The 15,397-nt window shown below is 39.0% G+C and overlaps 1 protein-coding gene across 3 annotated transcripts in view; it reads left to right on the top strand.

The window, feature by feature from the left end:
- The first annotated feature begins 9,351 nt into the window (after positions 1-9,351).
- Positions 9,352-15,397, top strand: part of UEVLD (UEV and lactate/malate dehyrogenase domains) — a 45,669-nt gene continuing 39,623 nt past the window's right edge. For 2 of the 3 annotated variants that reach the window (XR_004191513.2, XM_006209293.4), the window contains exon 1: positions 9,352-9,484. Coding sequence is in view for 1 of the 3 variants with exons in the window: in XM_006209293.4 (XP_006209355.1) it covers positions 9,443-9,484 (42 nt within the window). In the remaining 2 variants the exon portion in view is untranslated. The remainder of the gene's footprint in view (positions 9,485-15,397) is intronic. The other variant, XM_072969647.1, reaches the window with a different exon arrangement.

Here is a 15,397-nt window from a genome sequence, read left to right as displayed (position 1 = left end):
GAGAGACTGCCCCCAGGCCAGTAGCTGAGCAGCAAACTAAGCTCTTTGTATGCACTGTCTCACAATAATGTAGGTACTATTGTCAACCCCATTTCACCAATGAGAAAACTGAGGCAGGGCCTAAGTGACCTGTACCGGGTCACACAGCTGATGCTCCAGATCAGGGCCCAGGTGCCTGTTAGGAAGTTGGGCTCTTTAGACTAGAGACAGGGACTGGGAAGGAAAGGAGTGTTCATAGGTCTATGACAGCTGTGAACGAAACAAACTGGATTCTAGGGAAATGAGAAGTCTCTTTATTTCTGTCCCTGCAACCCTTCCCTCCCAACTCAAAGGCTGTCAAACCACCATTTTATACCATTCTTTAACACCTATGGTCAGTGCCTCTCCACTGGTTCTCTTTTTTTTGTCCTTGTCCTCTCCTCACAAAAAACTCCAACTGATGATGTGCCTCCATTCCTAACTGTCCCCTCCTCCTTTTTTTTCCCCCCAGTTCTGTGCAGTTGTTAGGACTGAGGTCCCATTTTCCTTCCAGCTGTTGGGCAAAGGTGGCTCTCACCTTCAAGGTGTCACTTGCAGCTCAATGCCACTGTCCCATCTCTTAATTTCCTTTTACGACCAAACTTCCTAAACAAGTGGTCCACACCCAAAGCCTTTCATTCCAGTTCATACCTTGTTCCATACATCAGATTATGACATCTGCCCACACCCCACTATTTAGACGTTCTCTTGGAGGTTACCAAAGATCTCCTTTTTGTCAAGTTGAACAACCTCATCTCCTTCCCTATGACCTCCCTGCACTGACATGGTGGACCCCTGTCTACCAGAGTTCTTCCTACACACACATCTCCCTATTATTTTCATATCCCCTTTATTTTCGTTATTTTTTAAAATTATTAATACAATGGGTATTCATTGTAAAATACATGACCATCCAAAGATGTATAAAGAAAAAGGTAATACTCTTCCCCTCTTTCTCAACCCCATCATATAATCAATGTTACCTGCCTAGCCTGTATCCTGCCAAAGACTTCTCCCAAGCTTGAAAACATCACTATACATATAGAGGGATACAGAGGCGGCTTTTCAGTGTTTTTAATCAAAGCTGATCATACTACATATGCTACTATATAACTTGCTCTTCTCTTACAACAATACATCATGGATATCCTCCTGGATTGATAAATTGATAAAAAAAAAACTAAACACATTCCTTTTTTGTTTCTAATAGTAAGTTTTATTGAGGTATAAATTACATGTGACAAAATACCACCATAGTTAGTGTATGGTTGATGTGTTTTTAAAAATGTGTCAATCTTGTAACTACCACCACAATCATGATGGAACAAATTGTGATAATCTCAAAAGGTTCCCCACACTCCTTTATAGTCAGTCCCCTCCCCGTGAATTCACTGGCCCCTGGCAACCACTGATCTGCTTTTGCATTTTTTCAGAATTTCACATAAATGGAATCATAAGTTTCTTTCACTGAGCATTAATGCTTTTGTGATTCATTCATGTTGTACAATAGTTCTGTATTACTGAATATGATTCCACTGTATGGGTGTACCATTTTATCAATGTTCCTGTCAAAGAACACTATGGTTGTTTCTAGTTTGAATAGCGATGTTATAAATATGTGTGTATAGCTTTCTAAGTAAACATGTTTTAATTTCTGTAGTGTAAATCATAGGAGGGGGATTGCTGGATCATAGGGAAAGTTAAAAATTTTCCTCTTTGTCACTGATTTTCAGCAATTTTATTTTGAGATGGCTTTGGTAATTTTCTGCATGTTTCTTCTATGTGGAGTTTGATGAACTTCTTGAATCTGTGGGTTTATGGTTTTCATCAAATTGGAAAGATGTTTGGCTATTGTTTCTTCAAATATTTTTTTCTATGCCCACTTTCCCCTTCTGTGATCTCCGTTACATGTGTATTAAACCATTGTAACCAGTGTGAGATTGTTCCAGTTTGCTGGTACTGCATTCATTCTTTTTTTCTCTTTGTGTTTCATTTTGGATAGTTTCTATTGCTGTCTTTTTCAGGTTTACTCATCTTTCACCCTACTCTTCCAATCTTCTGTTAATCCCATTCAGTGTATTTTAATTTTGATGCTGTATTTTTCATCTCTAGAAGTCCAATTTCTTTAATTCTTTCATTTTTCTGTACATCACATTCATGTTTTCCTTTACATCCTTGAGCATATTTGTAAGATTGAAAATAAACATTTTAAGGACCCTGTGTCAAATCTACCATCTCTGTCACTTTTGGGGCTATTTCAATGGCTGATTTTTCTCTTTGTTGTAGGCGATATTCTCCTGCTTCTTTGAATGCCTGGTAACTTCTGGTTGGATGTTCAACATGTTGAATATTACAGTGCTGCGTACTGGATTTAATTCTATTCCTTTCAACAGTATTGGGTTTTCTTCTGGGATGAAGTTAAGTTACCTGGGATCAGTTTGATTCTTCTGAGACTTGTTTTAAACTTTGTTATTGTGGGCCAAGAGCAGGCTCTACTCTAGGGATAATTATTTGAACTACTGAGCTATGAGCCTTCTGAGCAATCTCTCTGATGCCCATTGCATTAGGTATTTCCAATCTAGAATTTTCCACAACTCCCAGCAGCTGGGAGTTCCAGGAAGTGTTTGGCCTATAGTTTCTGGGTGGTTCTTTTCCTGGCTTCATGGAGTTTTATCCTTTCCATGCACAGGTAGAACTCAGCCAAAGACTCACAAGAGCCCCTGTGGAGATCTCCAGAATTCTTTTCTCTGTGGAATTGCCTCTTTTCAGGACTCCATCCTGCAAATTCCTGGCACTCTGGCCATCTTGGTATGCTACTACTTATTTTTTCAGCTCAGCCTGGTTTGGATAACTCCCCTCTCTGCTGCAGTCTGAAAACTGCCTCCGGGCAGTAGGCTGGGGCAATTGTAAGGCTCATCTCTTTTGTTTCCTTCCTTTCAAAGTTCACAGTCTGCGGCTGCCCCTTGGGTAAAATCTGAAAACAATTATTTCATGTATTTTATGCAATCTTCTATTTGTTTATGGAGAAGCGACAATTCCTGTTGCAGTTGATCCTTCATAGACAGAAGCAGAAATCTTTTAAATTTCCTTTCAATTCCTGCAAAATACTCCATGTATATTTCATCTTTCTCCTAATAATGGATATATTGGTCAAGATCTAGCCAGGATTTAGAAACCACAGAGTAATCTGAACGGAGAAGTTTAATAAAAAGAATTAACTGGGAACAAGAGATTAATCAAAGAGGTAGAAATCTCTACATATTAGAGGAATAGCATATATAGGGAGAAGCTACCACCTCTAGAGATGAGGCAAAATACCCAAGGAAGGAACAAACTTGGAAAAGTCCTCTCCCCTCCAGGGCTGAGATACAAAACTTGTTGGAGAAGTAGTGGTTATGACCAACTGGATAGTAGGGAAATCCAATGACCTGTTGCAGGCGAGACTTGGTACGTAGGCAACCAGGTGCTGGTGGAATTTGCTGAGAAGTCTCCAGAAGTGGGGAACGTCTGTCAGGTTTACTGCTTATTGCTGGGAATCCACCCTCTGGGGGTATGACAGCAGAATGTGCTGAGAGGCCACCCTGTAGGGTGCAGGAAGAACTCACTGGCAAACTGTATCACTAGCAGAGGGGCACCTGAAACTCAGCAGAGGTGAGCACCACTGGACATCCCCATACATGCCACTGGCAGCCACACAGTAGGACCAAGAAGAACAAAAGCACACTGGAACTAGGAAGTCTCTCCTTCCTGCAGTATCACCCCAACATTCCATTACAGCACAGCAAGCAATGAATGGTGGATTTGGAACTGAATAGCAATAAATTAGTCACTGGCACAATATGCATTTAGATTTTTTCCCAACTTCTTACCACCATAAACAATGCTGGGATTATTAAAGACAAAATTTCTTAGACAAATTTCCCTTAAGCATTGCCACTTTTTTACTAAACCAGAGAAGCAGCAAAATGACAAGAAATGTATGCCAGTTCAGATAGAGCATGAAAATGGAGGGGCTATAATAAAATCCTCACAAAAGAAAACTAGTTTAAGAAAAGAAAGATTGCAGTTTCATTTTACAAGGGCATGAAAACACGGCCATAAAAACAAAGGACATTTGTGGAAGGACAGCCTGAGATACAGCATAACGCTGACTGTCGGCCAATGAACAACAATATAAGCTCCACATATCTAAGGAGTAAATGATACTGTCTTTTGATGAATAAAATTTCTAAATTTTCAGGAGGTCCAATTCATCTATTTTTTTTCTTTTGTTGCCTATGTGTTTGATGTCACATCCAAGAAATCATGGCCAATTCCATGTCATGAAGCTTTTGTCCTATGTTATCTTCTAAGAGTTTTATTGTTTTAGGTCCTAATATTTAGGTCTTCGATCTATTTTGAGTTAATATTTGTATATGATGTTAGATAAGGATCTAACTTAATTTTTGCTTAGGGATATCCAGTTTTCTCAGCACCGTTTGCTGAAAACACTGTCCTTTTCCCATTGAATGGTCTTGGCACTTTTGTCCAAAATAATTGACCACATATGTGAGGGTTTGTTTCTGGACTCTCTATTCCATTGGTGAGGTACTTAGAGTAGTCAAAATCATAGAGACAGAAAGTAGAATGGTGGTGGCCAGGGTCTGGAGGGAAGGGAGAATGGGGAGTTACTGTTTAATGTGTACAGAGTTTCAGTTTTACAAGACGAAAAGAGTTATGGGGACAGATGTGATGGCTGCAAAGCATTATAAATGCGTTTAATACCACTAAACTGTATACTTAAGGTTGAGATGTTAAATTGTATGTTATGTGTATTTTACAATTTTAAAAAATTTAAGAAGTAAATGATAAGGATATATCTGTCTGATATTCAGAATACCAAGGTTTCATCCCTAAGCAGTGCGTCTGATAGGACCCATAACTATGAAAGCAAAGAGTGTAAACAGAGATCAGAAGCAGAGCACCAAGAAAAAAATTCTAATTTTAAACAAGCCATTCTTGTGCTTTTTCTCAAGCTGCAAACAAAGATGCAGAGTATACACTTCTCCCATTTCTTAGCTTGGGGATTTTCTTTTCCTTTTAATATATTTAACATCTTTGTACATATATCCTGGTACTTTTACAGATTCCCAAAAGTGAGGTTATGGAGGTAAAGGTATGCCAGATTACTCTGTCCAAAGGTTGCAGCAGGTTATGCTCCCACCAACTATATCTGAATTTCTTCAGCTAGGGTTCAGAGATGGGCTTCAGGGGATCCATGAACATTTCTGAATTGGACACATAATGGACTGTAATATGTCACCATGTGTATTTTTCTGGGACAGGTCTATATCTTTCAACAGATTTTTTTTTTTAAAGCTTGAAACTCAAATAAGTCTGAGAACTAGTAGACTATACCTATACCATCTTCCCCCTATGGCTTAGGTCCCCTTACACTTTCATTCATTCAGCAAACTTTCTGTTGAAGACCTCTTTGTATCTGGCTTACCAAATATTAGAAGAATGAAGACATGCATAAATTCAAGCACCCCAGGCATCAGGAATATAGAGATAAATGAGATCTGACAGGGCCTCAGTTTCTTGGGACAGAAAGAGGGGGTGGAGATGGAAGTAGACAGGGACACCAGTACAGTAAAATACCCCAGCCAGGCGCTAAGGCAGGGAGGAAGACACAGTGTCTTGTGGAAGATTGAGTGTTTCAGCCTGGGTAGATTACAGGATCTAGGAGCACCAGTTTTAAGAGATAAAGGTGGGTCATACTGGAAGCCAGCTAATGTTTGTACTATACAGTTTTCCTCTTATGGCTAAGTAAATATAGGTACAGAATTCCAGCTTCCTAGAGATTTTCAAAGACAAATTTTCATCACAGCTTCCCACATTATGAGAGGCAGCATAATGCACAGATTAGGAACATGGTGTCTGACATCACCTTCTGCAATAATTTAATCTCCTGAGTCTTTGTTTCCTTATCTGTAAAATGTAGCCAATTATACCATATACCCTCTATTTTAAGGTGTACACTTTTTACATTTAAGCTCTTTTCAGTTAGGTCTAAACGTTAAAATTGGTATGTATATTTAATTCTGTAATCTTTTCTCCCTCAAAACATTGTCAGTAATACATCTGTTACTCAACAGGATCTCAGAAACAGGGAAATAGGTAATACTTTACTAAACCTCAGTTTGCTCATCAGTAAAACTGAGATAATAATTGATAATAATTCCGTTTCAGTCATAGGGTTTTATAAAGATTAACTGCAAAAAAGCACATAAAACTTTTAGCGATATACCTTCCACATAGGAAAGGATAGCTACACACACACACACATTCACAGAGGCATAAAGTGTTCACAGAGCCTGTAATTCATTCATAGTGATTAAACCAGAAGAGAACTGGTGGTTTGGATGGAAGGCCTCTTCCATAAAAGACTCATAAAAGATTGAAGAACCTTGCTCAGGCCTCACATTTAATTTGATAGCTTTTCCTTGATTAATGGATTTCTGACAGGATCTATTAGCTCTTAGACTCCCTGGAAGTTCCACTGTTTCTGAAGACTGTTAGATATGGCTGAAGTGTTCTTAACAAGCCTCTAACCCTTCAGTCTTCTCACCTCCAACCCTGTCTCCAAGTTTCCACTCTCCACCCCCGACTCCCCACCCCTTGCTCCCCTATACAGTCTTGTCACAACACAGCAGTCAGACTTATTCTTTTATAGCTCAGCCAGGTCACATCACTCCTCTGTTCAAAATCCTGTGGTAGCTTCCTCTGTCTCTCAGAGCAAAAGCCTAAGAAAGAAACAGTCCCTTCATCTGGAAACTGGACTGACACAGCTAGTCTCAGTGTTGTTAGAAGCTGACCTGGCCCTCACAGCCAGGCTATGTTAGTCTCCTGTTGGATATAAACAATCTCTCAGAACACCAACATCAGACAGGGTCATTCAGACCACGATAAAATGAGACAAAACAAGGCCACATCATAATTTTGTCTAAGAAGAGAGAAAACAAGGTCAGTGTGCAACCCAGGAAATACCAAACATCCTCGTCTCTCTGCTACTGTGAGGGACTACTGCTTCTTTACCAATTGTAGCCTTATCCACGCCTGCACTGGTTTGCCCATCTGAGAGATGACATTTATTGAAATACCCAATCAAAGAATTCTCCCTGCCTCCTGACAGCACCTGATCTAAAGTAAAGTTTCAATTCCTTAAACCCTCCCCCAAATCACCCAAAGCCTGCATCCTACAATAGGTTCTTTCTTTACTTTTACTCAGCTGTCTCAGTGGTTCTCCACAGGATCTGCTCCCTCACCATAAGGAGTAAGCAACCCAACTTGTTTAAATATGAGTGTATTCCTGATAATCACTGGTGGGAGGGTGCTGACAAAGCAGACTCACAATTGTTTACAAAGCTCCCATAGTGGTTCTCAGGTTTTATCATGTATTAGAATCACCTGGGCTTGTTAAAACAGATTGCTGGACCCACCTCCAGAGTTTGCAATTCTTAAGTCTGGGGTGGGGCCTTAGAATCTATATTTCTAACAAGTTCCAGGTGACACTGAGGCTGTAAGCCTGGGGACCACACTGGAAGAATCATTGTCCTAAACCATCTGTGGCTCTCCCTTATTTCTGACTTAGCATTTTTGCTGTTTTGAGTCTCCCCAAGAATAGGTCTGTCTTAGGTCTTCGCTTTGTATGCACTGTAGTATGGAATGCTTACTCTCTCACCTCAAGGAAACCTACCCTCCTGACTCTGCCTTTTAAAAAATTTAAAAGTAAAAACAAAAACTTAATTACCTTCCAACATGCAGTCTAATTAACTTATTTATTGTTTCACTCTCCTACTAATGAAAGAATGGCAGTCTTAGGACAGCTGATAGTTTTGTCTATTTTGTTCACTGCCGTATCCTCAGACCTAGAAAAATATTGTAGGGGAGGAAATTTTGCCAGCCTAAAATGTGTCTCTGGCAGAAGGATTAATTTAGGATGATTATTTTTAAGGCTCAACACACCCAGGAAGAGTTATTGTTTTCACCCTCCTCCTAACTGCCTAAAAGAATTTAGATGGAGGACCTGTCCCCCTAATTAAGCTATCACCAGAGGTATCTGCAAAGAACGTGGGTTAGGTGTTGGGGGAAGGGGGAATCGGCAGAACCTAGAGATCAGAGTCTGGAGGTCTCTGCAAGGCCCACAAACATTTGTTTACCAAACATTTACTTTCTATCTCCATGTGAATTGCTGTTCTCCCCTTTGAAGTCTCAAACCACAACCCCCAAAATCCTCTTTTGCCTTTTAGCTGAAGATAGTATTTAAGGTGAAGGCTTTAGCCATTTTGGCAAGCCACTCAGTTCTAGGTCTCTCGCAGGCATACATAGCACCAACTTTTGTTTGATTTTCTCCTGTTAATTTATCTCATGTCAATTTAATTCTTAGACCATCTAGAAGAAGCTAAAAGGGTAAAGGAAAATGTATTCCTCTTTCACAATATCTAGCAAATAGCCAGTCCTCAACAAAAGTTTACTGAATGAATAAACGCTTCTTCCAGCCTTTCACTTTTTCTCCTAAAAGCATCCCTACCTTTGGCTCTTCCTATAAATACAACCACCCTCTCGTCCACTCAGCCTCTTGACATTACAATAGCCAGCTCCTGCTACTTTTTAGGCCCAATGGCTCAAACTAGGGATGCAAAGCAGGTAAGTAACTCACTCAAGGAGACCAAAGTCAGCAAATTGCATCTCTTTGGCTTCCTTCTCCAGATGACCTTATCCGCCAAGCTACCTCCTTTTGTTTTCAAACTCTTTTTCTCACCTAGCTTTTTCCTCTCTCTACCACCAACATGGTTATGCTTCCCACCCCGCATCCCTCCAAAAAAGCCAACCCCTCCCCTGATGCACCACCCTCACTCAGCTGTTTTATCTCCCAGTTCTGACAAGGCTTTTCCTGCCTCCGGTTTCCTTTCTACCCTCCTGAAATTTTGCTTTTGAAGTTCCAGTACCTCTCCGTTCCTAAATCCAACTACAATTTTGGGTCTTGGTCTTTCTCCATACACTGCTGAATTTAACACATCCTTCTCGAAACTCTGTCCCAGAACAGAGCCAATATCTTCTACCTCCTTTACTGCTTCTCCTCGGGTCTTCCTATTCCTCTCTCTTCACAGATGTCCCCAAGTTTCTTCCCAGCAAGCTGGGTCGTGGTTCCCTTGGTGCTCACGCGTTTCTGACTGCGTTCGTGGTTCGCGGTGGAGAGGTGGGTGGTCAGACTCCGGGCGGAGCCTGGGGCGTAGGATGTGGGTGGACCTAAGAGTCTGGGAAGGGGCGGGGCCTCGGACCGCTCGGGAAGTGTGGTCCTCGGCGGCCTCCGTCCAGGAACGGTGCGGAAGAAGGGCCAAGGACTAGGCACTCCGAACCTGGCTCGCCGTCCTGGCTGGAGATGGAGTTCGACAGCGAGGGTCTGAGACGACTACTTGGCAAGGTGCGGGCAGCTGGGGGTCTGGGGGCGTTTATCTCTGGCCAGGCCGTCTCATCGCGGCGTTTCCCTGGCTTTTCCTGGGGCTTGGAGCTGGGTAGGCTGGCCTGAAGCCGGCTGCGGGGAATGGCCCCAGGGAGGCCGCGGGCCTCTCCCTCCCGAGGCCGGGGCTCTGGCTCCGCCCGCTACTCTGAGGTCCCCCCAGCCTCCACCCGCTGTGAGACCTTCTCACGCCACTAGCTTCTCTTGGTCTCAAACAGCTTCCAGCGCTCGCCTGCCCCTGTAACCACGCCTCTCTGCTGAGATGGCCTTCCCCCAACCTTTTTTTTTTTTTTTACTTGCAGTGCTCATCCTTTGTAAGACACTCATATGTCGCTTCCTGGAAGATAGAATAACTCCTTTGTCTCTACTTGCTTTCAGAAATATCGGTTATCACATTGTGGAGTAATCAGTTATTTAACAAACCTTACTCGGGCGGTGAACTCTGACCACAGAGACAGTGTTGTATTTCCTTCACCCAGCCCTGTGCCTGACAACAGCGGAGGTGCTGAGTAACTGTGCAGTGAATGAAAGGCCTGATAACATATAGGAATGAAGACAAGGCTGGAAGTTCCAGAAGAGATTTTCTTAACTTTGAAAGGTTGAGTGGGAGGTCTGACCTGCATTTCTAGGGCATGACTAACGTCCGTTTCCAAGTAAGGCCAGGCTGATTCCCCACCAGTTTACAGTCTGAGGCAACCACCTTTTTCACCAGTTTCTTGGTTAAGTGATTCATAATGCTTCTTAAGACTTACCCATGTGAAAAACCATACATTAAGCCATTTTTGTTGGCTTTGCCTGTGTCTTTGTTGGGGCAGTTTGTACACCCCTTTGAGATTTTGAAGCCTTATAACCGAAATTGTTTATATACTTGATTTGAATGATTTTATCTACTGTGACCGGTTTAGAACTTGTAGGAAGAAAAGTATCATCGTGCTTAAGATTATACCCTGCCTCCTCTTTAGAGAACATGAAATTAAAAGAACCACTCTATCAAGTTTTTCAGTGAGGAGAGCATGATGTATTGTCCAGGGAGAAGAATTACTAAAGTGGAGAATAGAAAAAGAAGTTTGGTGGAATTGGAATGCAGAAAAAAGACAAAAAAGAGTGATTTTCTCAATAATGGGAGAATAGTTGAGGAAGGTTTTATTTGTTTTATCAGTGCTCAGCGTGGAGTCTGGCACATAGGTGCTTAATGAACATCTGTTGGATGTGTAAATTAACAAGTTTGAAATAAGTCCGTCTAGCAGATTTTTGATGTTCCTTAGCCCTCAAACTAAGCAAATAATATAATAATATCTAGAAATAATTTTTGTGCTGAAAAATTTGTGAATGATACATTAAAATAAAGCAACTGTATGGAGAACATGAAAAATCTTATTGAAAAATGATATTCTAACCTAAATAAGTATTCTAACTTTATGGATGTGAAGATGTTTGCTCTCTGCAGACTGATCTATAGAATCATTGCAATTCCAGGGAAAATTGTAACAGGGTATTTTCGGAACTTTTCAAACTGATTCTGAAATTCATTTGGAAGGGAAATGCTAAGAATAATCTTGACATTTCTTCCAGAAGAATAGGTGTGGGGACTTGGCTGTACCAGATGTCAAGACTAGTAATTGAGATTTAGTGTGGTATTGGTATAAGATAAACAAATTAATCAGTGGAACAGACTAGAGGGCTTAGAATTATTTTCACACATGTTTGGAAATATGATATAAAGCAGACGAGGCATTGCAGATGACTGCAGAAAGGAGAATGCAAGGACAAATAATTATTTATATAGGAGAAAATGAAATTGGACCCTTACCTCTTACCAAACATAAAAATTCCCCATGGATTAAAGATTTAAATGTAAAAGACAAGCTTTAAGGTGTATAGACATAAATATAGGGAAGAATCTTTATGGACTCAGAGTATGCAAACATATTTTAAACAAGATGTGAAATACTCAAGAGACTGATAAATTTGACTGCATTCAATTAAGAACTTCTGTATATCAAAAAGCTCCATGACAAGAGTGAAGAGGCAAAATACAGACTTGAAGAATTATTTTGTAATACATAATTGACAAAATATTAGTATCCAGAATATATAAATTAGCCAACAAATCAATATTAAAACCAAGGGAGAATTGGACAAAATACATTAATAATTTTTAAAAAAAACAAAAGAAGAAACAGGGAAATGAATATTTGCTCAGTCCATTAGTAACTTACTGGAAAAGCAAATTGAGTTTTCAAATTAGAGTTTTCTCCAGATATATGCCCAGGAGTGGGGTTGCTGGATCATATGGTAACTCTTATTTTTAGTTTTTTAAGGAACCTCCACACTGCTAGTTTGAAACTAATTTGAAAAGATACATGCACCCCAGTATTCATAGCACTATTTATAATAGCCAAAACATGGAAGCAACCTAAGTGGTCATCAACAGATGAATGGATAAAGAATCTGCAGGGAGGGTGTGTGTGTGTTCCACAAACATAGTGGAATACTACTCAGCCATAAAAAACAATGAAGTAATGCCATCTGCAGCAACATGGATGGACGTGGAGGTTATCATACTAAGTAAAGTCAGACAGAGAAAGACAAATATCGTAATATGATACAAATGAACTTATTTGCAAAACAGACTCACACAGATAGAAAACAAACTTGTGCTTACCAGAGGGGAATGTGGTGGCAGGGAGAGGAATAAATTTGGGATTGGCAAATACAAAAAAAAAAAAAAAAAGAAAAAAATGAAAAGAAAATTGAGACCATAGTAAAACACCATTTTCTCTCACTGGATTGGCATAAATTAAGATAATTTCAAATGACTTGGTGAATGTGGATGAATGGGAATTTTGAACACTGCTGGTGGTTAAATGGTTCTTTCATTTTTGGGGAAGCAACTTGGCCTTATTTTATTAATTTGATTATGTGTGTTTTATGTACCTTCTACATCTAGATAGATACCATAGAGAATTCATAATATATGAAGCAAGAGATATTTGCAGAATTATTCCTAACTAAGAAATTAAAAACAATCCAAATATGCATTGACAAAGGGAAAGATAACTTACTGTATATACATTCACACAATGGAAAACACTACTAAGCTGCAGTGAAAGTGAATGAGCAGCAACATGCAGCAATACAACTGAATCTTAGAAACATTTTGTTGAGTAAAAAAATTGTAGGTTGTATACAAAATTATACTTTGATTAAACCAAGAAACACAGCTAAACAAATAAACAGTATGTTGTTTAGGGATGCACACAAATGTAATTAAAACTATGAAGGGCAAAAGCAAAGGAATATGACTGCTCAATTCAAGGTAGGCAGTTGAGTGGTTGAGAGGAGTTCCCAGACAAATGTAATGATATTGGAAAGGTCTGTGCGGTCCAGTATGGTAGCCATGAGCCATGTGTGGCTATTTAAATTAATCAAATTAGATAAAATTAAAAACTGAGTTTCTCAGTCGCACCAGCTGCATATCAAGTGTCAGTAGCCACTTGTGGTTTGTGGCTACTGTATTGGACAGCACACTTAATGATCTTTCTCATCATGGCAGAAAGTTTTGTTGGATAGCACTGTTCTAGATCAAACATAGGTGGGTTGGTACACAAGTGTTTATTCTTCAGAATTTGTATATATCTACATATATGTATACATGTGTATATATCCTTTAGTTTGTATTAAATACTAAGTTTAGAAAAACTGCACCCCTAATTCCTATTTCCTACTCCCTTGACTGAGTTACCTTAAACAGGTAACTTATCCTAGATTTGCTAACTCATAAAATGATAGGATTGGACCTGATCCATAAGATTCCTTCCTGTTAAATTAATTTTTTTATGAAATGATGCCACAAAGTATTCCTTAGTGTGTCCAACATTTGTATAATGTCATGTAAGAGTACTCTTGATGTTTGTAAATATTAGTCTATTCAATAAACGTTGTATAGCAGATAAAGTAAAAATTTTAGTAACTTCTCAATGTTTCAGTCTCGCTGATTTTTATGACAGTATAATTGCTTTAGTTTTAGAATCTCATGGGCCAATTTTCCTCTAGTTTCCTCCCTGCACCCTTTAAGCATGTGGTATTGTCTTAGGCATATTCCTTAGAGAATGTTATGAAGACTTCTCTTAGGTGGTATAGAATAGTAGTGGAAAATGACTTAATATTACACTGAGAGGATATTTCATATATAGTGAAAATGACCTGATTTTTTTTTTAGGACAGATAAAATAGGTCTTTTTTTAAGGCATCAAAAAGAAATCACATATTTGACTAATAGTGACATTTGGGTTTTCAAGCCCTAAGAAAGAGTGCTTTTGTCCTCTTTTGACAAACTTTTACAACAGTATGGCAGTTAGATCAATTCTGGTATATATCCCTATGCAGCCATTAATCATCACTTTCTCATAGGATATTAAGGATGTAGAAAATAGCTTATAATATCAAGTAGAAAACAACAAAAAATTGTTTTGGTTTATAATCTGTATTCTAGGTGACAACAGTGCAGCCTTTTGTACATTTGTGTAGTGTTTGGAGTTGGGATGATTTCATTCACTTTTGTTTTCCACTGAATCAGGGACACCGAATCTGGGACTCCTTTTACCATGCTGTAGTTAATACTGACAATTCTTAGTTTTGATGCTCAGTCTTGTGGATCATAATTGCTTTCTATATCCACTGTACTCATATAAATCTGACTCTGCTGACTCCCATCCAATTAGCCTACATTTATTGAAGTTATACTGTGTGCTCAGTTCTCTGGGGAGATACAAAGATGAGTGAGAGATGATTTCTGTCCTCAAGTTGTTAATAACTATATGTTTTTTCTTCTGCCAAATCCTTTTTTTTTAAGAAATATTTTTATTGAATTATAGTCAGCTTACAATGTCATGTTAGTTTCATAGTGGTTAAGTTGCACACACATATATATATTCCTTTTCATATTCTTTATCATTATAGGCTATTACAAGGTATTGAATATAGTTCCCTGTGCTGTACAGTAGAACCTTGTTGTTCATCTATTTTTTTTTACATTTTTTTAATTGAGTAATAGTCATTTTACAATGTTGTGTCAGATTCTAGTGTAGAGCACAATTTTTCAGTTATACATGAACATATATATATTCATTGTCAGATTTTTTTCGCTATGAGCTACCACAAGATCTTGTATATATTTCCCGGTGCTATACAATATAATCTTGTTTATCTATTCTGCATTTTAAAATCCCAGTCTGTCCCTTCCCATCCCCACCCCCTTCTTCTGCCAAATTCTTTTCCATCTTAAAATGACCTTTCCCCTTAGTTCTAATTTTCTGTACCATTCTAGGCTCTAATGTGAATTGCAGACAGTTCTTCTCGGAGGCCTTTCTGTAACTTAGGTGTACTTTATGTTGATCGATCATTTCCTGTCTGTACTTACTACTGTATACATATTTTGTTTAATATCTCACTTTTACATATGTTAATGGTGAGATCTTCATACATACCTGTTGAAGTTGGGAGGCAGTAGAGCTATATCTCTTTTGCAGATGAAAAACTTAAGTCTCAGAGAGAGGAAACAGGATCAATTATTCTATATTTTCTCCAGCCCTTGGCACTTACTAATCTAGTTTTTGTTTCTGTGGATTTGCCTATTTGGGGTATTTTACATGCAAAGCATACAATATGTGGCTTTTTGTGTCCGTCTGCTTTCATTCAGCGTGGTGTTTTCAAGGCTTAACCATGTTGCAGTATGTATCAGTTCTTTATTTTTATGGCTAAATATTCCATTTTATGGATATATCCCACTTTAGTCATCAGTTGATGGCCATTTAGATTGATTTCACTTTTTGACTATTATGAATAATGCTAATATGAACAGTTGTGCACAAGTTT

The sequence above is a fragment of the Vicugna pacos genome, chromosome 10 (genome assembly GCF_048564905.1).
Source record: "Vicugna pacos chromosome 10, VicPac4, whole genome shotgun sequence".
Taxonomy (NCBI): domain Eukaryota; kingdom Metazoa; phylum Chordata; class Mammalia; order Artiodactyla; family Camelidae; genus Vicugna; species Vicugna pacos.
This window is presented reverse-complemented; position numbering and strand designations above follow the sequence as displayed.